The sequence below is a fragment of the Schistocerca cancellata genome, chromosome 5 (genome assembly GCF_023864275.1).
Source record: "Schistocerca cancellata isolate TAMUIC-IGC-003103 chromosome 5, iqSchCanc2.1, whole genome shotgun sequence".
Taxonomy (NCBI): domain Eukaryota; kingdom Metazoa; phylum Arthropoda; class Insecta; order Orthoptera; family Acrididae; genus Schistocerca; species Schistocerca cancellata.
The window spans coordinates 339,618,701-339,643,027 of NC_064630.1; the positions used below are offsets into that span (position 1 = coordinate 339,618,701).

General features: G+C 41.1%; 1 protein-coding gene and 1 long non-coding RNA gene across 2 annotated transcripts in view; one reads left to right on the top strand and one right to left on the bottom strand.

Annotated features, from left to right (window-relative positions):
* LOC126188932 (cadherin-23-like) overlaps positions 1 to 17,715 on the top strand; it is a 514,643-nt gene extending 496,928 nt beyond the window's left edge. The window contains exons 31-34 of the mRNA XM_049930652.1: positions 8,967 to 9,159; positions 13,447 to 13,579; positions 14,168 to 14,290; positions 17,568 to 17,715. Of these exons, the coding sequence (XP_049786609.1) occupies positions 8,967 to 9,159; positions 13,447 to 13,579; positions 14,168 to 14,290; positions 17,568 to 17,715 (597 nt within the window). The remainder of the gene's footprint in view (positions 1 to 8,966; positions 9,160 to 13,446; positions 13,580 to 14,167; positions 14,291 to 17,567) is intronic.
* The window catches only part of LOC126188935 (uncharacterized), a 30,502-nt gene extending 12,745 nt beyond the window's left edge, over positions 1 to 17,757 (bottom strand). Inside the window, exon 1 of the long non-coding RNA XR_007537880.1 lies at positions 17,638 to 17,757. This is a non-coding gene — a long non-coding RNA (uncharacterized LOC126188935). The remainder of the gene's footprint in view (positions 1 to 17,637) is intronic.
* Between the last annotated feature and the right edge of the window lie 6,570 nt (positions 17,758 to 24,327).

The following is a 24,327-nucleotide window of genomic DNA, read 5'->3' on the forward strand; positions in this document are numbered from 1 at the left end:
TTCTAGGCATTTTCATTAATTGATATACTGATAAAATAATAGTTCTACTTTCTGCCACCAGGTGAAAATATGGCTTTGTAAACAGTCTAAATGGTTGACAGATGCTTGCAGGGTATCCATTGTAAACAGAGTGATATGTCATCATATGCTATCCTTTCTGATCAGGAAGAGTCCAGATAACTAGCTGACAGACACAGTCTTTCAGATATCCTCACTACCAAAAGTCTCATAGATTTAGGTGAGGGGATCTGGAAGGCCACAAATCTTGAAATTGCCTATAGGTGATGCTGTTGTTATTATAGGTTTCTCAAAGCAAATCTTTCACCTGGTAAGCAGCATGTGGTGTCACCCCATTTTGCATGAAAATAGTGATGTAGACACAATTGCATTTTTGCAAAGCTGGACTTAACATCTTGCACAAGGATGTCCTTATAACATGCAGATGTCACTGTACACCTATCAGTTCCACAAGGTGAGATTTCATAAATAAATAAATAAATAAATAAAAATATAAATAAAATGACTGAGAACAAAGGAGCTTATAAAACCACATCATACAGTCACATAAGCTGAGTGCAGTGGCTGTCACTGCACAATATATGGCAGAGTAGAATTCCATATGCAACAATTCAGTGCATTCACGGCACTGTGCAGAGTAAAATGTACCTCATATGCACAAAGAATATTCCCCAACCACATGTTACACATTTCCATGCATGCCAAAGATTGAAGGGATTGCACCCTATCTTGGGGCTTCTTTCTGAATCTTGTACGGATGATACCAGTGTAAAATGTGCCACAAAATCTTTTGAATTGTTACCAATTCCTGTAACTCAGCTTGACGACTGGCTGTAGAATTTGAGGCATGTGCTGCACAGTCAGTTATAGTTACAGTAACTTCATAAACAGCTGCCATGGGAATGGGCTGCTCCCTCTCCCTGCTGCACCTATTCTTCCAATTATTTGACGTTCCCTGACCCATTTATTGACAATAGACCTCTTTGCAGATGTTTCTGTTGGCAATATTTCTGTAGTGCAGCACTGCTATTGCTACAATTTTGATAAAACCAAAAGTCTCATAGATTTAGGTCAGGGGATCTTGAAGGCCACAAATCTTGAAATTGCCTAGAGGTGATGCGATTATTACAATAGGTATTACCAGAAATTCACAGTCTTTCTCCTCAATTGCTGATATGTTTTGTATGGAAAACTTAACCTTCTTAACCCTTTACACCAAAAGTCACTTCGCAAAAGAGATCAACACACAATGACAAGTGACAAACAGCATACTGCCATCAAAACAGGAAACATTTCACATTCTGACTGCTTACATTGCCACATTTTCACCTGGTGGCAGGTGGCAGAAAATGGAACTTTTTTTTTCAGTGCAACAATTAATAAACATACCTATGATGTTTGGGCATCCTGTAATGTATGCAGCCCACAATGCAGCACTCAGTTTAATTATAACCACCCATCATTTTATTGTTATTACTATTATTGTTACTATATTGTTATTGTTATTATTATTATTGTTATTGATATTGCTGTTATTCGTGTTATTAAAATAATGGACATTTGTAAAATGTTAAAAGTGGGGTGACAGCAAAATACAGGGTGATTATAATTAAAGTTAAACTTTCAAACCGCTGCAGAATGACATCAAATTGCAACGGAATATTATCAGAGAAGGGAGAAAACATTTGGCAGAAGAAAAATAAATAGTTACAAAATGTAGCAATAGGTGGCACTGTAAGCATCATAATTTAATAGTGGTCATAAATTAACCGCACTACTCAGTGTGCATGGGTGTGCAGGTGTGATACTGTTAGTTACGTAAGCTCATCCACCATGGCAGGGTCATATCACATCAGATGGGAAAAATCAGTTTTTAATTATCCTGAGGCCAAAAACTGCATAAAAGTGATCACTCACATTGGTTTTTAATTGAGGCCAAAAGTCACATAAAAAGCATTAATCACATCAGTTTTAATTGTCCTGAGGTCAAAAACCACATAAAAAGCATCAATCACACCAGTTTTTAATTGTCCTGAGGCCAAAAACCACATAGAAAGCATCAATCACATCAGTTTTTAATTGTCCTGAGGCCAAAATCCGCATAAAAAGCATTAGTCAAAATCAAATCAGATTATTATTTTCTGTGTGACTTGCTCAAAACATGTTCAATATGTTGTCCACTGTTTTCTGCAACAAATTGAAATTGAGAAACAGCATGTTCCACAACTGATCGAAGTGCTTCCAGGTCACGTTCAGAATGTTTTGTGCAATGCATGACTTCAGTGCAGCTAAGTTTGCAATCCAAATACTGAACACAACATCATTCAGATAGCCCCACAGCCAGAAGTCACACAGATTAAGATCAGGTGATCAGGACAGCCAGGCTGTAGGGAAATGGAAGCTGATAATTCTAGCATTTCCGAAATGGTGCTTCAGCAGCTGCTTAACTGGATTTGCAATGTGCAGAGGTGTGCCATTTTGCATAAAAATGATACCATCCATACATACACACTGTTAGAGATCTGGAATGATGTGGTTGCACAAAAGACTTACCAGTGATGGTACAGATAACAGGACCACAAGCACCTCTCTCTTTGAAAAAAATATGGCCCTATGATAAGTGATGCTGTAAACCTGCACCACAGTGACCTTTTCATGATGAAGTGGTACTGGTTGATTTGCGTGTAGATTTTCTGTTGCCCATATTCAACAGTTCTGTGTATTGAGATATCCTGTCAGGTGGAAGGGGGCTTCGTCTGTCCACAAAGTCTTCCACGATCAATCATTGTCCACTTCCATGCGAGCAAGAAATTCTAAAGTAAAGGTCTCTCTTGCTGGCAGGTCATCAGGAAGCAACTCATGCACATGGGTAATTGTGAATGGGTAGCAAATAAGGATGTTTCATAGGATTTTATGTACCATGCTCACGAGTATGTCCAATGTTCGGGCAATTCTCCATACACTACACATTTGCACACCACCACTCATCTCCTCCTGCATTGCTGTGGTCACTGCTTCCACTGACATCAGATCAGTTTGTTTCCTCCCTCTACCAGGCTGCACACCAAAAGAACCTGTCTTTTCACATTTCCGAATCATTTTCTCCAGACTGACGGCAGTCATCGGACCAACGCATTTTTTGAACCCTTTCTGGAACTTCTGCAGAGCGACGTGTGAACATTCATTATTCTTGTAATACAGCTTTACAAGCAGAGTGCGGCCCTTCATTGAGACAGTCACAGCGAATGTTGCAGACATGAAAGGAGGAAAAGCCATGTATCCGGCATGTTTATACCAACTTCAGTGGGTTGTGTGCACGACAGGTATTTTCATTTACGTAATCTGACACACATAGCGCCATCTATTGATCACTTTTCACACTGTTTTTTTTCTTTTGCCATTCTGCCCCTTTGCAATTTGATGTCATTCTGACCATTGGTGATATTACTAAAGTGCTTTGAAAGTTTAATTTTAATTATAATCACCCTGTATATCTGGTGGGGCATGCAGGAGAGACTGTAACAAATTATGAACCCTGGATCTGCAACTGGAATGCAAAATAATTATTTCATAGATGAAAATGGTATATTATATTATGAATCACTGATATAAGAAAAAATCTTTTGTGACTGTCTCGAAAAAAACACAATCAGTTGCCTGAGACTGCATTCGTGTGTGTGAGCTGCATTTGCATGAATGTTTGTGTGTGTGTGTGTGTGTGTGTGTGTGTGTGTGTGTGTGTGTGTGTGTGTTGACAAAGGCCATTGGCTAAAAGCTTTAAGTGTGAAAATCTTTTTGTTGTGCGTATCTGCGACTCAGCATCTCCACTATAAGGTGAGTAGCAACTTTCCTTCTCATAATATTGTTACAATTAGAAATCAGATTCTACAGGTAACTTAGTGCTTTCAGCTTAATTGAGGAAGCACTATGTGGCTAAATTCCTTTAATTTTGTTATATATTGATTTGTAATTGTGGTGTCACCGCCAGACACCACACTTGCTAGGTGGTAGCTTTAAATCGGCCGCGGTCCATTAGTACATGTTGGACCCGCGTGTCGCCACTGTCAGTAATCGCAGACCTAGCGCCACCACATGGCAGGTCTAGAAAGATGGAGTAGCACTCGCCCCAGTTGTACGACGACTTTGCTAGCGACTACACTGACGAAGCCTTTCTCTCATTTGCCGAGAGACAGTTAGAATAGCCTTCAGCTAAGTCCATGGCTACGACCTAGCAAGGCGCCATTAACCCTATCTGGAAAGAGTCTTATTTGTATTATCAAGAGCAATGTACCACAAGGATGAAGTAAAGTTAAGTATTATAGAAGCTACGTACCTTTCTTATTAGCATTCATTACGTATCCTGTTCCAGACTTCACGCCAGTCGGCGTGTGTGTACGCGTGCCTTTCGGTTACCCGTCACTGTGGACTGGCTGTCTTGTCAGTCCACTACAGTAATGACAAGTTTAAATTGAAATCATGTGTACTGAAAGTTGTAATCAGTTATGACTGAAATGGTTATTTTTGGTACAAATGGGCATTTGAATGTAAAATATCTGAAAGTGAAACCCAGGTATAATGGAAATCATTTATTATTTATGTTACAGACAATGAAGTAAGGAAGTAACATAGATAAATTTCAAATAAAAAGTTAAAATGTTAATTATAAATATCCCAATAGATGAAGTGAAATCTGGAGTGGGGTGGGGAAGAGGGAGGGATAGCAGGGTATGGGTGGTGTGACAGAAGAGTGCTGTCTGGTGGGGTGTACAGGAACTAGAGACTACCAGGTGCAGCATGAGGATGAAAAAAAAAAAAAAAAACAATGGGAAGTGGAAAAGGAAAGGAGCAGAAAAGGGGAGGAGGTGGGAAGGGGAAAGAACAGGCAGGTACACTACCAGAGGGCAGCATATAAAGATGGTGAGGCATGTAAAAAGGAAGGATGTGATAGGACAAGGGGGTGAAAGCTCTTGGGTGGTGGGTATGGTGACAGTAGGTTATCATAGGTTGAGGCCTGGAAAATTTTGGGAGCAGAGAAAAGCAAATTGTAGCCTAACCATAAGTTACTGGTTATGAACTGCAGACTGAAATTGAAGAAAATGCACAAAATTCTTCTGACAAAAATGTTGAAAGGAGGAGTTCAAAGATGGGAAAAGGTGCTTCAAGTCTTTATAGATTATGTAGAGGGAACATGCCACAAAGAGAAGGAAAGAGCTTGTATGCAAATGAACTGGCAGAAATGAGATCCAAAGTTGGAGGGCTCTAGTTTATGTGGGTGCTGTTTGAGTTAATTATTTTCTAAACTACTTAATGTTTCCTCTTTACACTTGTTGTGGCTGTCTCGTGTAATTGTCTTCAATAAAAAGGTTGTACGGATCATGGATTCAATATTCTACACCCGTCCATATCCAGATTTCCCCCATTGGCGACCCAAACGATTCCTAATGACCGTTTATGAAGTAAAATTCATGACAATACAGTTATGACAGTGCAACCCGCACATAGCCACCAACCACAGAAATTTTCACACCATACCTATGGTTTACATTCTGTACAGTGCAGTGCTTCTTAGCCATCTTTTCCACCATCTTTAGAAACCGAGCAAGCGAAGTTCTTCAGTTCTGTGATTCAACTTACAACACTAGTCCTGAATAACTGACAGCAACAAATGATCTACTGTTGAGCTCTTCATCCTACCCTACTTCCAGAAATGCCATGCACCATTTGGACTGCAACATTCTGGTTGCATAGATTTGTGTTTGTTTTCCATGGACAACACATATTTTGCATCACGCACATATATGCATCGTACAGTGTATACCCCTTCTGCTGCTAGGCAGTGACTTGCAACCCATTAAAACAAACAACTTCGCACGATGCGACCACACACCATGCGCTGACCTGTACGCGAGCGCCTGTCACCAGCTTGTGACTACTCAGGAGTGCTCACAACAAGTTTATGTATTAGAGAAGACCATCCTAGACACCTCAACGTTCCAACAGCGGTGAATCTTCTCTCACTCCACTGACAATGACTGCTAACAGATTTCACACCTCTGATTGCACACATGAATGTAATATTCTCACCGACTCGGATTCTGACAAGTTTTCTGTGAGGTTTCCATCTTCGCCTATCCCATTTCCAATAAACCATTTCCTGGCAGTTATCAGCTCTGACATCGCTTGATGGTTTGCTGACAGTGGATGAACCTACAAATCGCACGAAGCTGCCAGCTCTTTGATCACAATGTGTCGTCTCACCACTTTGCATGGACATTCTCTTGTAAGGACATCATGAAACCAGATGTAGCAATGGACTTTTTATGCCATTTCTACCTCTCTTTGCTTGCACCTCACACCGATCTCCTCTGCTACAATGTGGAATGCTGCATCCCAGAACCTTTTGCCCTGGTGACTCTGCCCCTACCATTCAATACAAACAGTGGGAAGACATCTGTACATCCATTGACACACTCAAGCAGTGTGCCTCCTCACCTCACAAGTTCTTGGTGATTCATCAACATTATGCCGACTGCCATGCATCTTTGAGTGCACTGTGTACAGAGATCGTGTTGTTCCTGCAACATAATAATGACACATCGATTTCCCCTACCACAGTGTGCGAGCAGCTCATGGTCTCAGCACACAGTCATCACGATGACAAGTGTGCAGCACATGCATGACCCCATTCCCACCAAACGATCATGCCTACCCAACATCTGACCATGCCCATTCCCCACTCCATCCAGCTTCTGCACTGTCACTGATCCCGAACATGCAGCAAAACACCCATGACAGACATTGTGTCTCTTCTTGCCACCTGGGCTCCTCTGCTGCTGGCATCTTCAGGAATGCCCCTTGAGCAAGACAGCACACTGTCACCAAGTCTCTTCTGCAGCTCGCTCACCATCCACTGCCAATCTTCACACAACATCACTAACTCTACTGATTATGTTCACCTTGTTGATTACTGCACACATACCACATGGCAACAATGTTGCCACATTCAGGACTCATCAGAGGAATCAAACACAACATGATGCCGATGTGACCACTATCAATTGCACTATTCCCTTCCAATTGTCACCAACAACTGCAGCGCCTCCCAACTTGAGTTCAGCAAAATAATGCCGCACTCTGTGATTGCATCTCTGCCTACACAGACTTCAACCACAATCCAACATGTATTGGTACCCAATATTCCTGCCTCATCTCGGCCTCCAGCTCATTATGGACAGTCACCGCACAGGCCACGCCCATTGATATTCACACGGCCTAATAAATTAGCAACTCACATCAGTCGCATCACCCTATCAACATACATCATAACTGTGATTGGATCAGAGTCGCTTTTGTATGTGTGGTCTCTACATGCCAACATCCTCACCACTGACACCCCGGCCTCTCTCTCTCTTTTCAGATGCACCACTGGTGTCCCGTGTGACACATTGGATATTTTGCATGTCAACCACAGATATACTACTTGTTCAGCAATCCCAGAATGCCCATTGTGACTATGAAAAATGGCCCAGTCATGTCTCATGAAAGTGCCACCCATGGCATGACTAGTCACATGGATCTTCGCCCCATCGCCTACAAGAAACAGTCCAGCCATGCCTGGTTTCTATCCCAGCAACGACACGGTTGGTTATAAGACATTCACACCTGTGAGAAATGGTCCAGCTACAGCCCCCTTCTGGGCCAGCCACAATGCAGCTGGTCAGGCAAATGTGTCTCACACAACGCCTGATGTCAACCGGTCACCACATCGTCTCATTGATGTCGGCACCACTCCTTCATTTCCTCCCCTGCACTCCACATTGCCAGAGTGGAGGGGGCTCTTTAGCAACTATCGATTGCAACAATGTCACTGTCAAGGAAGGGAAACTTTGTGCACTCTTTCTGACTGTTTAGTAAGCACTGTGCACTGTTCATGTGCAACTGTCTCGTGTAATCGTCTACAACAAAAACTGTGTTACTCTACATACGGTCATGTATTCAATATTCTACCTTGTCCATATCCCTATTTCCAACACATTTATTACTCATGTTTCTTCAAAACAGCTATCACTGAGCACAGTTTCTTTCCCATTTCTTGATGTGACTTGCTGTAATGAGGTTGTCAGCTTCACATCACTACATCACCATCATTTTCTTTGAAAAGTTAACTGCAGTTATTCTGTTTATTGATTCATATGATCATTTGCAACCATTTTAAGTATGAATAAAGTTAAATTAATATCCTTCATTAATATCATCTTGTCATTTACAGTATTTAATCATAAGTGTGTCACAAACAACTCTACAATAACTAACACATATTGATTACTAATCCATTCCTTGACCTAAGCAACATCTTCATCTTATTCTAGCTCACTGGTCAGAGCACCTCATGATACACTGAGGAAGTTTTGCTTGGATTGTAGCCAGGGAACAGGCTGTTGGAATGATAAAATCAATCACTCCTTCACCCATGTTGGGCAGATCACAACTTCATGGTGCAAAACATAAAGGGTCAAATACTGCTAATTAATCTTTACCTATTACTACTGCAGTTTGAGTTACACAGTACTTCCCAGTCTTTCCATTCATACCTTACTGTATGATATAAACTAAACAAAATGTATATTAATAATTATAATAAAAACAATTTCTATTACATATTGTGTAATCTGTGTCATCTAGCAGAACATATTCATCACAGTTGAACTGCAAAAAATAATTCTTCCTTTCTCAACTGGTTGACTGTGGCTCAAAGTCCAAAAATCTGGGCAGTTCACACAGTACTGCTGTTTCATTATTTGGGCACCTGCTTTTTGGAGGCAATGCTGTTCTCGCTTTGCTCTTGTCATTAATAAATGTTTCCATTTAACTTTTGTTACTAAGATAATATTTAAATTTAATGTTTTAAATATTTCCACACAATTTACATGAAACCCATCAAATTACAGGATTTCAATGTGTTAGACACTCAACCAGCAGAGACACAGCTACTAAAAAGTGATTCAGAGGATCTCCTCTTGATGTGGCTAATGGTAACCACAATCTTCTTGGGAATTTTACTCATTTTGGTTATTTCCATATGTTTGTCACAAAGAGCACGCTACCAAAGACAAATAAAAGCTGCCACTGTATCAGCATTTGGTAAGTTAAAGGATTATCAGTTTTTTTAAAGAATAATGTAAGGTTAATGTACAGAAATTTAAAAGGTAAAGATTAGCATCTGCATAAATTGTAACAAGAACAGTAGGTGTAATATCATCAATATAGGTAATGAATCTCAATGATAATGTAAGGTTAATGTACAGAAATTTAAAAGGTAAAGATTAGCACCTGCATAAATTGTAACGAGAACAGTAGGTGTAATATCATCAATATAGGTAATGAATCTCAATCTTTCAGAATTAGTAGTTGTTGCAGTAACATGCACAACTGAGAATGTCAATAAAAATGCAATAACTATGTATGCTTAATGCTGAAACCACAAACTTGTTCACTACATTGTCCTTTTACAAAGGTGGGTCAGTACCTGTTTGACATATAATGATTAGCAAGCAGAGTGAACTTAACAAGAGAATACACCATTACAGAATGGGACAGAAGCCAATAGAATGACATGTGATGTTTTCGCGTAGTGGCCCTGGGCAACAGCTGCTTGTGTCAATCTTGTTGCACAGCTATCAGTGCTGTATGAAAGTGCCACCTCCTGGCATCTGAGTTCAGTCACCATGCACCAGCATGGGCTTATTGAACAATACGTGACGGGCCAGCACCTCATGTGCAACTGAAATTTGAAGGGCAGTGAGGTGCTGGTGTAATTGTGGTGGTAACTGCAGGTTACCATTTCTCCTCTCCTTTTGTTGGATCGCCTGTTAAACTGGTGCCACTCCAATATACCTCTCCCACAGCATAGGACAGAAGTCAATGCTCAGGAATATGATGTCCATGTCTTCTGTGGCATCGCTGGAGGTTGCCCTCTGTGCCACAAATAGCTTCCTACCAGCCCACACTGGAGAATAGCATCAAAAGTGATCTGAACAGTTATGGCACTGCTGTCAGTGGATGCACATGGCCAAGACCCTAGCTGGCAGGCATTAACGCTGAAACTGAATCCATGGAGGCATCTGGAAGCTCCGGCAAAAGCGGTACTTGCTCTCCCATCACACCTAAGGCAGCTTTGTGCAGCTCGCCACATCCTGGCTCTAATGAACTTGCAAAAAGGTTGAAACAAGAATGGAGGAGGGTGATCAATGGCTAATATCATATAGGGGCAGAATCAGCAGAAGGGCTGTTGAGGGTGAAGGTGAGGAAGGGAGACCACAGGAGATGATTGCACTGGTGAATCATTAGCTGGTCTTCTGCCTGCAAAATGAAGATGTGCCAACTGCACTGGCTGTGGATGATTGCCAGAATCCAATGTCATGGTGTCCAAACATGTGACATCTGACTGAAATACCAGTCATGTAACACATCATCAGAGGGACCATAGCAAGCATTGGTGTAGGTAGCAGTAGATTTGGCACCATGCAAGACTGGTGACCATGCAGTAACTCTGCTAGGCTCTTCTCACTGAAGAGTGTGGACCTAAAGAAACCAAGAAAGCTTGTGAGAGCCCTGTCAATGGGGCACCACCAATATGCTGCTTCATATTAATTTTAAAAATGCAGACATGGGCTTCCACCACCTCACCAACTGAGGGTAGAACAGGAATGCACAAATGCAGTGTGCACAAAAATTTTAGAAAAGACCGAGAGATGAATTGTGGATCATTGCCAGTTACCAGTGTGGGGCAGGCCTTCGATGGAAAATATCTGAGTGACAGTCGCACCGTTGCCTCTGCCATGGTGAAGTAGCAGTTTACAACAAATGGAAAGCAGGAGTAAGTCTCTTTGACCAGCAACCCATAAGCATCCAAGAAGAGGCCAGCAAAGTTGACATGGATGTGCTCCTAAGGCTGGAATGGTTCATGCCATACTGCATAGCATGGTCAGGGAGCGGGCTGATGACCTGCACATTTTGAAGAAACAGTGATTGAATGTTCAAACTCATGAGCAATTCTGGGCCAGTAGACATGTTGCCAATCCAGCAGCCCCAATGAGCCAGATGAGAAAGGTGAAGTATGTAACACTGGAGAGATGCTGGAACGACCACATATGGAACAGTTTTTGGTGGACAACACAATAATGCTATCCTTAGCGGAAAACAATTGTGGGTGCAGGTGGGATCTGATGCACAAGCTGAAGATTGATCAGACCACCCTCGTTGAACATACTGTCACACCTGAAGGTGAACATGGTCAGTGGTGACAGCCTGCGCAGTGCAAGAAGTGGTAATAGGGAATCTATCCACTGTCGATTGAGCTTCCTTGTTGAAATAAAAACAAATTACTCCATCTTGATCGAAGTTTATATTACTGAAATTCATCAATACCGTTTTATTCTTATTTATGATCAAAGCATTATCGCTAAACCATTTTCCTGTCTCATTTATTGTCCTAGAGACACTGAGCTGTAGATTATCCTTGGTGTATCCTTTTATAAAAATGCTAGTGTCTTCAGCAAACATCACCATTTCTGCAACTGTCAGATGGTTTGGCAAATTGTTTATATACACCAAGAAAAACAGAGGGCGTAACACAGAACCCTGGGGCACTCCATAGCTAGTTTTTTTTAAATCTGAAAGGTACTCTTTGCCTTCATGACATATTTGTACTTTCTGTTGTCTATCAGAGAGATAAGACGTAAACCATTTGAAGGTAAGTCCCCAGACCCCATAAAATTCTAGTTTCTTAAGCAATAAGTTATAACTGATTAGATCAAATGCTTTAGATAAATCTAAGAATATCCCGCAGCTTAATTCGTTCTTGTCCAAAGCATTTAGGACCATTTTCATGAATTGGAAGACTGCCGTTTCTATGGGTCTGTTCTTTCTAAACCCATTTTCAGCATTAGTCAGTGTTTTATTTTTATTCAGGAAGTCAGCTAGCCTTTCATACATTACTCTTTCAATTACTTTAGAGAAACCTGACAATAATGACACTGGCCTATAATTATTTATGTCAGCTGTACTATCCTTTTTGTGACGTGGCTTTATTATGGAGAGTTTTAGTTTTGATGGGAACACCCCTGTCCTGAAAGAAATATTAATAATGTCAGTTAGGTGAGTATCTATATTGGTAGAACTATGTTTGATTACCTTGTCTGGAATTCCACCAATACCACAAGACATTTTATTTTTTAGTTTATTAATAGCATTTCTAACTTCACATTCTGTTACTGGGTACAGAAACATTATCTTTTCACAAGTTGGTACTTTTATGTTTTTGCTGTTTGAATTGAACAGACTTTTAATTAGGTTCAGTGCTATGTTCACATAATGTTCATTGAATATATTGGCTATCTGTTGAACATCTTCTATCACTTTATCCTCACTTTTCATTTTGATATTATGGGTCTTGATTTTACATTTTCCTATGCTATTGTTTATAATCTTCCAAATTGATTTTCATTTATTGCTTACCTTGTTAGTATATGAATCATCGCTTAGCCTTTTTTGCTGCCTGTAAAACTTTCCTATAGACCTTTCTATATTTCCTGTAGTATGGTTTTATTGTTGTATTTATTTTAGCTTGTTTACTTAGGTTTCTAAGGGTGATTGCTGGTTTTTTAATCCCTTGTGTTACCCATGTGTGTGTCTTCTCACTGACTTTAATTCTTTTTAATGGGAACACTACATGGTAGCAATATTTATAACAGTGTCTCTGAAGTTTCACAAAGATGTTGAAAGTTAAGTAATAAGAAATAATAAGGTCCTTAGTACAATCAGTAAGGAAAGGAATATGTGGAGAACACATAACTAGGAGAAGGGTCAGGTTGACAGATCATATGTTGAGACATGATATCAGAATTAGCCACAAAAGGAAAGAACTGTAATGAGACAGAAAGTGGAACATATACAACAGATAGTTGATGATATTGGGGCTAAGTGCTACTCTAAGATGAAGAGATCAACACAGGAGAGGAAATTGTGGTGGGCCACACTGAACCAATCAGAAAACTGATGCTGTCCGCCATTTGTCCACATTCTGCAATAGCTTCAAATGTTCTGGAAGAGACTGGAGACTCTGCTATGGCCATAACATCAATAGATATTTTTCCAATTAAAAATGTGTAAGATGGAATGGATTATGCATTTCAGCACCTTCAGTCATGTCGTTATCTACAAGAAATGCAACCAGCAGTGCAAGCTGTATGATATGTATTGCCAAAAGTTATCTGCTTAATTTATGTTCTCATCTGACAGATTGTGCATGCATACATAATGTCCCAACATTCTGTTAAACGATGCAGTCTTTGTATGCATTGTGTATGAGATCTTGCTCCTCTCAACATCAAACTGAAATCATAATTTTATTAATGTTATCATTTGCAGGCTCTAACACGTCAGATTTAAATCAGATTGGTGGAAGAGTGCCCAACACCAACAAGCACAGTGTTGAAGGTTCAAATCCAATCTGGATGCAAGCCTATGAAAATGAATGGTACAAAGAGGAGGACTCACTGAGGTAAGAACATCACTAATGTTTAATTTTGATCATTATTTTGTTTATTTTAAAAACTATACAGTTTTAAGTATCTGTATGTCCATTTTCCACAGATGGTTATGACTCATCAGCTTTCCAGCACATAGTGCCAAATCAAACACCTTTCAGTCGTCTAAATTGTTATTTTATTAGACTACCATTCGGCGATATATTACGCCATCGTTGCCTCAAAAATCTATGAATATCAGGCACCGAATGCTGGCCCCTATTTTGAGTGGACCATAGGTGGGAATACTCCTACATGCCGGTCAGGGGGCCTGAAGATGGTGTAACATATCATTGAAACTGGTAGCCCAATAAAATAAAAATTTAGACAGTGAAAGGCATTTAATGTGACATTCTATTCAGATTTACTCTTTTCTACTTAAACCATCATCAGAAGCACAGTGAAAGGACACTGGAATAAAATATCTCATCTGAATTCCAATGTACAGTCATACCATGGACTAGTGCTACTAATATAACACACTCAAGACCTGTTGTATAGCACATGTCATATGAGAATTTACCCACTGATTTTTAAAGATATCATCTATTGCTTGTTTCCAGCCATACATCAGAAAGAGACTCTCTTGATGAGAATGCAGTTGTCAGTGATGGATTAGAACAAAATGAAGAGGACAGCAAAACTTTTGTTGATGACCAAAATCATTATGTCAATCTTAAGGCTGGGTAAGTTGTGAATAAAATTTAAAATTATTATAGTATGAAAACAGTTGAGAGTGGTATACAGTTCTGTGTGTAGCAGTTCATCATAGTACTTACAGCTTGTATCTTGAGCAGTATTTCTAAAATTTTCCATTGTTTAAGTATCCCACACAGTCAAGTCTAGAAAAATCTTGTACAGTATTCCATATGTTGTAATTTTTCCTTTTGTTATATGGGCAGGAACTCATTTCATACCGAAGTATCACAAAGCACATGAATAATGAATGAATAATTTTATGAACTTATTGTAGAGGAAAGAAGGAAGATTAGAGTTTAAAATTATGCCTCCAGCAAAGTCATGAGAGACAAAGATGCTCAAATTGGAAAAGCATGGGGAATGAAACTGTTCATTGGCTTTTCAAAGGAACCATCCCAGCATTTGCCTGGAGAAAAGTGATTTGTTTATTTAAAACAATGTACCATGTTTCGCCAAGAATCCATAGTTTAATCATTTAAAATATGAAAGATTACTTGAAAGTTTTTCATTTGTTTCATGTACACTATGAAGATCTCATCTGGTCCACTGTTGATTGATAACTGATTATCTGGATGGGGTCCTTGTCAAATAATATTCAAAGATCAATTTAACATGAGTTTCTTGAGTCAGCATGGCATCTCACAGCAATACTTAACTTACTCCAGAAATAATTGCACGAAATCTGCAAATCCAAAAAAATCTCACTATGGGATGACCATACATCCCATATTTTATGGGATCATCCCTTATTTAACTTAAGTGTCTCGTTGTTCCAACTGTAGTGGACTGGCCAGACAGCCAATCCACTATGACCGGTAGCCAAAAGGCACGCGTTTAAGCTCACGCAGGCTGGCGTGAGGTCTGGAACAGGTCGGAGAAATAAGACTAGCAAAACAGGAGGTAACTGGTAGAATACTTAACTTTAATCCATAATAGGTGTACATTGGTCTGACGGTACAGGCATCACAAGATGAATAGCAATTGAATATGGCGCCTTGCTAGGTCGTAGCAAATGACGTAGCTGAAGGCTATGCTAACTATCGTCTCAGCAAATGAGAGCGTAATTTGTCAGTGAACCCTTGCTAGCAAAGTTGGCTGTACAACTGGGGCGACTGCTAGGACGTCTCTCTAGACCTGCCGTGTGGCGGCGCTGGGTCTGCAATCACTGACAGTGGCGACACGCGGGTCCGATGTATACTAACGGACCGCGGCCAATTTAAAGGCTACCACCTAGCAAGTGTGGTGTCTGGCGGTGACACCACACCAACGAAATACATACAGGGTGGATATGGTCCCATTTTTCATTAAACATCCCGTAACATGTGGCACAACCACAGAAGAACAAACGTGGTCTTACCAAAGGATTAGGAAAATACACTGTTGCAGGGTAGCAGTTTATGTTCTGGCACAGAAGATTGTCTTGCATAGCACACTATTCACTGTTGGAATGAAACAAACTGAACAGGATGTAAAAATGTAGAGTATTGTAGCGGTAATGTTGAATAAATACACTCCTGGAAATGGAAAAAAGAACACATTGACACCGGTGTGTCAGACCCACCATACTTGCTCCGGACACTGCGAGAGGGCTGTACAAGCAATGATCACATGCACGGCACAGCGGACACACCAGGAACCGCGGTGTTGGCCGTCGAATGGCGCTAGCTGCGCAGCATTTGTGCACCGCCACCGTCAGTGTCAGCCAGTTTGCCGTGGCATACGGAGCTCCATCGCAGTCTTTAACACTGGTAGCATGCCGCGACAGCATGGACGTGTACCGTATGTGCAGTTGACGGACTTTGAGCGAGGGCGTATAGTGGGCATGCGGGAGGCCGGGTGGACGTACCGCCGAATTTCTCAACACGTGGGGCGTGAGGTCTCCACAGTACATTGATGTTGTCGCCAGGGGTCGGTGGAAGATGCACGTGCCCGTCGACCTGGGACCGGACCGCAGCGACGCACGGATGCTCGCCAAGACCGTAGGATCCTACGCAGTGCCGTAGGGGACCGCACCGCCACTTCCCAGCAAATTTGGGACACTGTTGCTCCTGGGGTATGGGTGAGGACCATTCGCAACCGTCTCCATGAAGCTGGGCTACGGTCCCGCACACCGTTAGGCCGTCTTCCGCTCACGCCCCAACATCATGCAACCCGCCTCCAGTGGTGTCGCGACAGGCGTGAATGGAGGGACGAATGGAGACGTGTCGTCTTCAGCGATGAGAGTCGCTTCTGCCTTGGTGCCAATGATGGTCGTATGTGTGTTTGGCGCCGTGCAGGTGAGCGCCACAATCAGGACTGCATACGACCGAGGCACACAGGGCCAACACCCGGCATCATGGTGTGGGGAGCGATCTCCTACACTGGCCGTACACCACTGGTGATCATCGAGGGGACACTGAATAGTGCACGGTACATCCAAACCGTCATCGAACTAGTGCCGACATTGTGCATGCTCTGTTGCCTGTGTCTATGTGCCTGTGGTTCTGTCAGTGTGATCATGTGATGTATCTGACCCCAGGAATGTGTCAATAAAGTTTCCCCTTCCTGGGACAATGAATTCACGGTGTTCTTATTTCAATTTCCAGGAGTGTAGATCTCAAGTTTCCAGCCACATCAAGTGATAAAAATTACATAAACTTTCAGCCAAGCGTTCCTTGGCCACTGTCAAGTGTATGACTGCCAGTGGGCTGCTGGTATGCTGTTATATACACTAGCTGCTGGCTGTGACATCAGTGGTGCCCACAACATCACCTTATCTCCTATTGGAGGTGGGTGGTTTGCCTTTCTCTGACATCTGAACTGACTTACCCACCAACTACAAGGAAACCTTAAGCTTGATGTGGACTCTTATGGTACAGCCTGGTACTCACATTAACAAATCATTGCCAAAATAGAAGCACTGCCAACTACAAAGTATGTACCACACATGCATTTTGTGGTATTTGCCTCTGTCCTGTCAGAGAGCTCAGTATATTTTTTGTAACAGATTACAGATAATTGTTGGAGCTTCACTGTGTGAGCAAATTTCTCTCTCTCTCTCTCTCTCTCTCTTTCTCCTTATCTTGTTGCAGCTTATTAAATTTTCTCCTATACCTGAATTTATTAATTCATAATAGTATGTTAGGATGCTAATAATCCCAATTTTGCAATTGCTGTTGATAAACTTGTAGTCTTCAAAAGTCAGTATTAGAATAAATATAGCATTAATTGTCATTGTAAAATATCTCATTCTTGTAAAGTAAAACAGGGCTTCATTTATTTCAGGAATCCAAACATTGTGAGTGAAACAGCTATTGATAAAGAGCAGAATAATCTGAACACCAACAGTACTTACCATCAAAATATATATCACCATATGAGTAAACTTGGTAATCCCCTCATAATGAAGAAGCTGGAAACCACTGAACTTTGAAAAAGTACAAATGTGGCCAAACATACCAAAATATTTTTACCTGTGTAGAGAAAACAGTATTCTTAATGTGACTGTGTCATATATTAATTTATATTTATGAATGTATGACAAGTATGGCTGCTGTGTGTGTGTGTGTGTTATGAATGAAAGTGTAATGCTCATTTTGAATTTTTTGTAAATATGTAATGTATTCATTCGCATACATCGAATATTGTTTGTAAATGTAATATGAATTATTTTTTTACATAAAGTGATTTTATACAACCTATTTCAGTACTGGGACTTTTCTCAGCAACTCCTTCTATGTATTTTTCACAAATAAGTCCATTAATGTGAAAGTGCAAATATTAATATCTGATTACACTGTGTATTCAATCAGGGGAAAGTTGAGCATAGTGTAACAATAATGTTATTTGGTTAAATTTCAAAAAAAATTATTTGTGAAGACCTAATTCTTTTTGTGTACATCTCTTCAAGGATCGCTTAACAATCATTTAAAGCTCACAGATACAGTGTGACTTTGAAACATACTGGGGCACAGTGTAACAAGGATGAAAAATTACATGCATGTTGGTGTAACTTGTATCATTCAACTGATTTAGAATACAAGCTACAATTAAGAACTAGACAAATTAATATTTAGAATTTTTTAAAAATTTTCAAATGTTTAAAAAAAATTTAATTTTTGTATTTATTTTTTAAATTTATTTATTTGCAATATTTATTGAATTCTGAGTATGCTTGACTGCCTATGCTCCTTTTGCAAAATCCTTTTCCTCTCTGGCCACAACTTCTTGATTTTCTCCACCATCCGCTTCATCATAAACTTCCTCCACCCTCCATGGAACGCATTGATCATCAACATCCATCCTGTAACACTGTTGTCAACCTTTCTGCCAAAACTTTGATCTCTGCAGAAGTCAAAGTACTTTTTAAAGGCCTCACCCGTTGCCCAAAACTGAAATTCAACCATGCTGTAGTTGTAAAGGACCTTCTTATCTTTACTTCCTCTCCACACAGAAATCATTTCTTCACTACGCTCCCCATAGACAGCAGCCAATCAAAGCCATATATAACCTTGGATAAAACAGTTCCAGCATTGCTACCATCATGATCCTCTTTCCTTTTCACCCAGTCATCCACTGGGAACCTTTCAGGAGTTCCCCACTCCTTACCTGGTGTTGCCCTTCTCTCCCAAATCGCTCCTATGGAACACACAGCCATCTGTAACCTGAAAACCAATCCAGACCTTGTCATCCTTCCTGCAGACAAAGGATCCACCACACTGATCATGAATCATAGTGACTGTTTGGCTGAGGCTCTCTGCCAACTTACAGACACCTCTGCAAAAATGGCTCTGAGCACTATGGGACTTAACATCTATGGTCATTAGTCCCCTAGAACTTAGAACTACTTAAACCTAACTAACCTAAGGACAGCACACAACACCCAGCCATCACGAGGCAGAGAAAATCCCTGACCCCACACCTCTGCAATTATGATACCATCCCATTACGACCTCCAACAGCTCCTTGAGGCCTTAGGTGCACCCCAAAACCTGACAACTAGGTCCATCTCCCTTCTCACACCAGCAACTTGCCACTCTCATTCCTTTTAGCCACTGCCCAAACTCCACAAAACCACTACCACAAATCTCCATACTGGTTGTCCCAGTGTGTCTGGTTACAACGCTCACTCAGAACAAACCTCTGCCTTTGTTCATCAACACCTCCAAACTCTTGATCATAACCTTGCATCCTATAACAAAGACACTGGTAACTTTCTTCACCACAGCTCCCACCCCACTTCCACCAGAGTGCTTGTTGGTTGATGTGGATGCAACACTCTTGTACAGAAACAGCCCCCATGCTAAATTTCCATGCATCAACCTGACACCAAACCCATCACCTCTTTCCAAATCCTCTTGGCCTACCACATCCTGACCCACAACTCTTTCACTTTTGAAGGCCAGATCTATAAACAAATGTATGGTACTGCCATGTATACTCACGTGGCACCATTCTGTTCCAACTTATTTATGGCCCATCTGCAAGAAATCATTTCTATCCAGTCAACACTTAAAACCTCTTGTCCAGTTCAGAGTCATTGATGACATTTTGATGATCTGGACTTATGGCAAGGACAACCTTTGCTTTCTCATACATAACCTCAACATTTACTCTGAAATCCACTTCACCTCGTCCTTCTCAACTCATTAGGCCACCTTCCTAGATGTTGCTCTCCACCTCTCAGATTGCTCCATAAATATGTCTGTCCACATCAAGTGCTCCAAGCATCAATAGTACCTCCACTTTGGCAGCTGTCACCCTTACCATGCCTAAATGCTTCTTCCTTACAGCTTACCAGTTGTGGATGCAGCATTTGCACTGGAAAGCAGGAGTTGCCAAAATATGATGATTACCCTACCACAGCCTTCATTGACTGACACTATTGTATCCAACTCATCCACAAAGAAGGCACCAGTACCATCTCCTCCTTTGATGCCAGTAAACCTGTTAGCCAGCTACTGACCAGCACTTCTCTAATCACACAGTACCATCCTGGCCTCAAAAGGCTCAACCACATCCTTCACAAGGGCTTCGACTGCCCACTTGTGTAAAGTAGTGTTCTACTGACCACTTAACTTAAACAATACCCTTCTTGTCCAGCAGTATTCCAATTATGCTCCCAACTGTGCATCTTATAGGTCATCCCCTTGTGGACAAACCAAGTACAAGACCTGTCATACACCCACCCATCACTTTCTGCTGCAGTCCAGTCATAGACATTTCCATCCCTACAAAAGGCAGGGCCACGTGTGAAAGCAGCCATGTTATATGTTAGCTATGCTGTGATTGCTATGCAGCACTCTATGCTGGCATGACAGGTAATCAACTGTCTACTCACTTGAATGGCCACCACCAAACTGTGATCAACCGCAAACTTTACTTCAATTACTGAACATTATGTGCATCACTACACAAGTGACTTTAAGAGCTGCTTCACTATACATGCCATTTGGATACTCCATTCCAGCAGAAAATAGTCTGAACTAGGCAGATGGGAATTCTGCCTTTCCATTGCCATGTTAGTAACTTTCCTTTGCCCGATATGTTTCCGATGCATTAAAGATCCAATTGTTCTCAATTTATCATACACATATTTAAATGTACAATGTGTAGGGTGATAACGCTAAGAATATCTTTCAGCGTATAAGTCTCTAGCTCTTACTGAATTTCGTTGGCATTGTCCATAAATGAGAAGCATATCAACTTGTTCTTCGAAGGAACACATCATTCACATTCGCTTGATTCGACGGTACTAGTCTTACCATTCCTATTAGTGTTGTTTTGCGAAACCATTGCATGATGTTTGCATGTCAATGGCACGTTAGATGGATATTGCTATTTGCACGATATACGAAAGAGAATTGTCAGAGCATGTGCTTCGATAAGTGCTGAAGTGATAAGAAATACCACTCAATCCATGATAAGAAGATTGCAGCACTGCATTAATACCAACGGTCATCACATCGAACACCCTCTGTAAATGGATGTTCATGTCACCTTTTTGACCTTTGTTGAGCTTCAAAGACCTTACTGTTACAGGTCATAGGATTTGACTCGATAGCCGCTATCAGAAAATAAGTAGCAAACTATAGCATACCATTAAAACAAAAATAGTTGACCTTCATATCTCTGACGCGATCACACCTCGCAACAAAAAACCAATGTCATATAATGGCCCCTGTTGTTCCATGCAGCATTTGTCCCACAAACTTTTCAGCTACTATCATACTTTCGGAGTTATTCTTGGTGGTAATAGTTAGTGACTCACCCTTTATATATGAGGGGCCTGCTACTGGTGTTTTTGAGATGAGAAATTTGCAGTCTCACACTTATACATTCCTCACACCTTGCTTGCCATGTTGTGCCACGAGCATAGAGCCATAAATGCCTGTAGCTGTCACAGAGGCCGCATGCTGTCCATCGGTATATTGGTCATCCGTATACTCTGCATTCTCCGCCCAAGGTTCATTGTTGCTCCCCTTCAGGTTCCTTTATTATACTTTACGATGCCCTCACTGCAGAAAAGGGCTTTAGGAACATGGGAGTGGAAGTCATCTCGTGCAGGGTTCCAACGACTCTTCTGCGGCTGTCTGGACGTCCTTTTACAACCTGCGTTAAGTTAATGCAGCCCTTTGGCTCTCTTTGCTCTATTGTCTGTCTGTGAAATGGCCAGTCCAGCCAAACATAATTTTGAAGAAATAAAACGCCTACAAGTACTCCATGTACTGGCAATCACTATCGGATAATATTTAATAAAAATAAAGGAATACGCTATATATCGATTATATGAAAGTCGACAAAACTGTCATTTTCACTGTCTTTCAGACTAATTGGCACTGGTGCCAAGGGTGACACAGTGAGTACTCAAGAGACTTTGCCTTCTCCAAGCAATGTTCCCCTACATATACAGGATATACCAGATGAATTGAAAAGCGAGATACTGCGTAAAGGAAGCGATTGATCAAAATAACTGTGTTATGGCCGCCCGGAATTAGCCGAGCGGTCTTAGGCGCTGCAGTCATGGACTGTGCGGCTTTTCCCGGCGGAGGTTCGAGTCCTCACTCCGGCATGGGTGTGTGTGTTTGTCCTTAGGATAATTTAGGTTAAGTAGTGTGTAAGCTTAGGGACTGATGACCTTAGCAGTTAAGTCCCATAAGATTTCACACACATTTGAACATATGGAACTGTGTTATGATGTGTGATAGTTGGTTTGGCAGTTGTTCCAAACTGTGTAATCTTAATATGACATTGTAGACTCGGAAGACTGGAATGAACTAACCATGACTGTTCTTGAATTGAACAGAGTGACATTTGAAACAGATCACTGGCCTTACATAAAGAAAGCTCTTCGACATTGCAGTACATTGCAGAGAGACAACATTAAGGCATATTTTTTCATGCACTGTATGAAAAGTTGCTTTGTGAAGAGTTTCTGACATTCGCAAATTCGACTGGACAGCGTGTAGAACTATACAATATATGAAATGTTCCAGTCTGGTGGCAAATGTAAGAAAGCATCACATCAAGACTAGTTGCAATAACATCTACGTGATATTGAATTCATCCCATTCGCAAAGAAATGAGACCGTGAATTTGCTGCTGGAATAAAACAATCAGGTAATGATATCTTCGTATTAGCCTAATGGGATGGATGGTGTAGGCAAATTCCTGTATTCTTTTGAAGAAAGAAACTACAGCGACCCTTTTATAGCGTCGTGGGCGTTTATAGTGCGTTGAAACAAGTTGTGACTTTTGACAGTTCAGCCCACAGCAAGTGGAGGGAGGCATAGTTACCAGCGTGTGTACCGCACGTCAAAAGACGAGAACACCATAGTGCCAATCCTACTCGGCGCAGAACCTGATAGGGTCGTTTGACTGTGAACAGGTAGCTGGTCGATCTGCGGTATCTAAAACAATTTTGAAGAAACTATTCCGTAATAAACTCGCATTCTTACACATCATATAGCTTAAGTCGTCAGCTTCATGATGAACCACCTATCGTTTCTTTAATGAACATAGTTATTGTGATATTGCGTTAGTTACTGCTAGAAATTCTTAGTTTGCAGTGAAAAACAGGTGTCGCTATAAATTTGTGTTTGAAGCGTGTTAGGTTGCATCTTGCTGTCTATTAAATGTAGATAATATATTGAATTCCTCTTTAAATTTGCCAGGATATTCCTGTCTGTTTCCAATCTTGAGAAAATTGAATGTACATATAGCGCCCCAACACGTACAAGATTTTGGCAATTGATAACGATTACGAGACTGTTTTCCCATATGATTAATATGCGGAATTTCGCAACAATATTCAAGCGACTACAGATTTTTTTTTCCTTTATTGAATTTCAATTCCCCTCGAAGGGGGTGGGCTGGCAGCAGCTTAGTATGCCGCTCTTCAGCCTACAGACTTTGTTAGAAATATGAAGAGAATAAATAATAAAAACAGGCAATAAAATCGGAGACTTAAAGAGTAACATGGCGAAAAGAAATCGTGGAACTTAAAACAAAGAACAGAGGGATGATGATGCTAATAAAATACATACGAAGCAGACAGGTAAAACAATAGACAGACAGTTAAAAAACACGGCGACAGTCTGGATTCTGTTCGCAAAAGACATAAAATTCACACCTAGCGACAGCGTGGTTTCTGTTCGCAACACGAGAAAGACAAACAACACTGAATAGTCACTGGAACACTGCACTAAAAAGTTGGCAAATGTGACATACCAGAGGTGGGGGGAAACTGGACAAATGATGGGAAAACAAAAAAGGGGGGAAATGAGAGTAAAAGCGAAGGGGGGAACCGGGAAAGGAGCTGATGGAGGATGAGGACCCATAAGAGGGGTGGGGGGCAGACGCGACAGGGAGTGGGGTAGGCAGAGGAGGGTAATACAAAAGGACTTGGGGAGGGGGGAGAAGGGAGGTAGGGAGAGGTTTAGTGGGGAGAAAACAGGACGGAAGGGGGGAAGAGGGAGCCCAGGGAAAGGACGGAGGAAAGGAGGGGGTGTGAGGATCAGAGTTGATAGGAGGGATAAATGGAGGG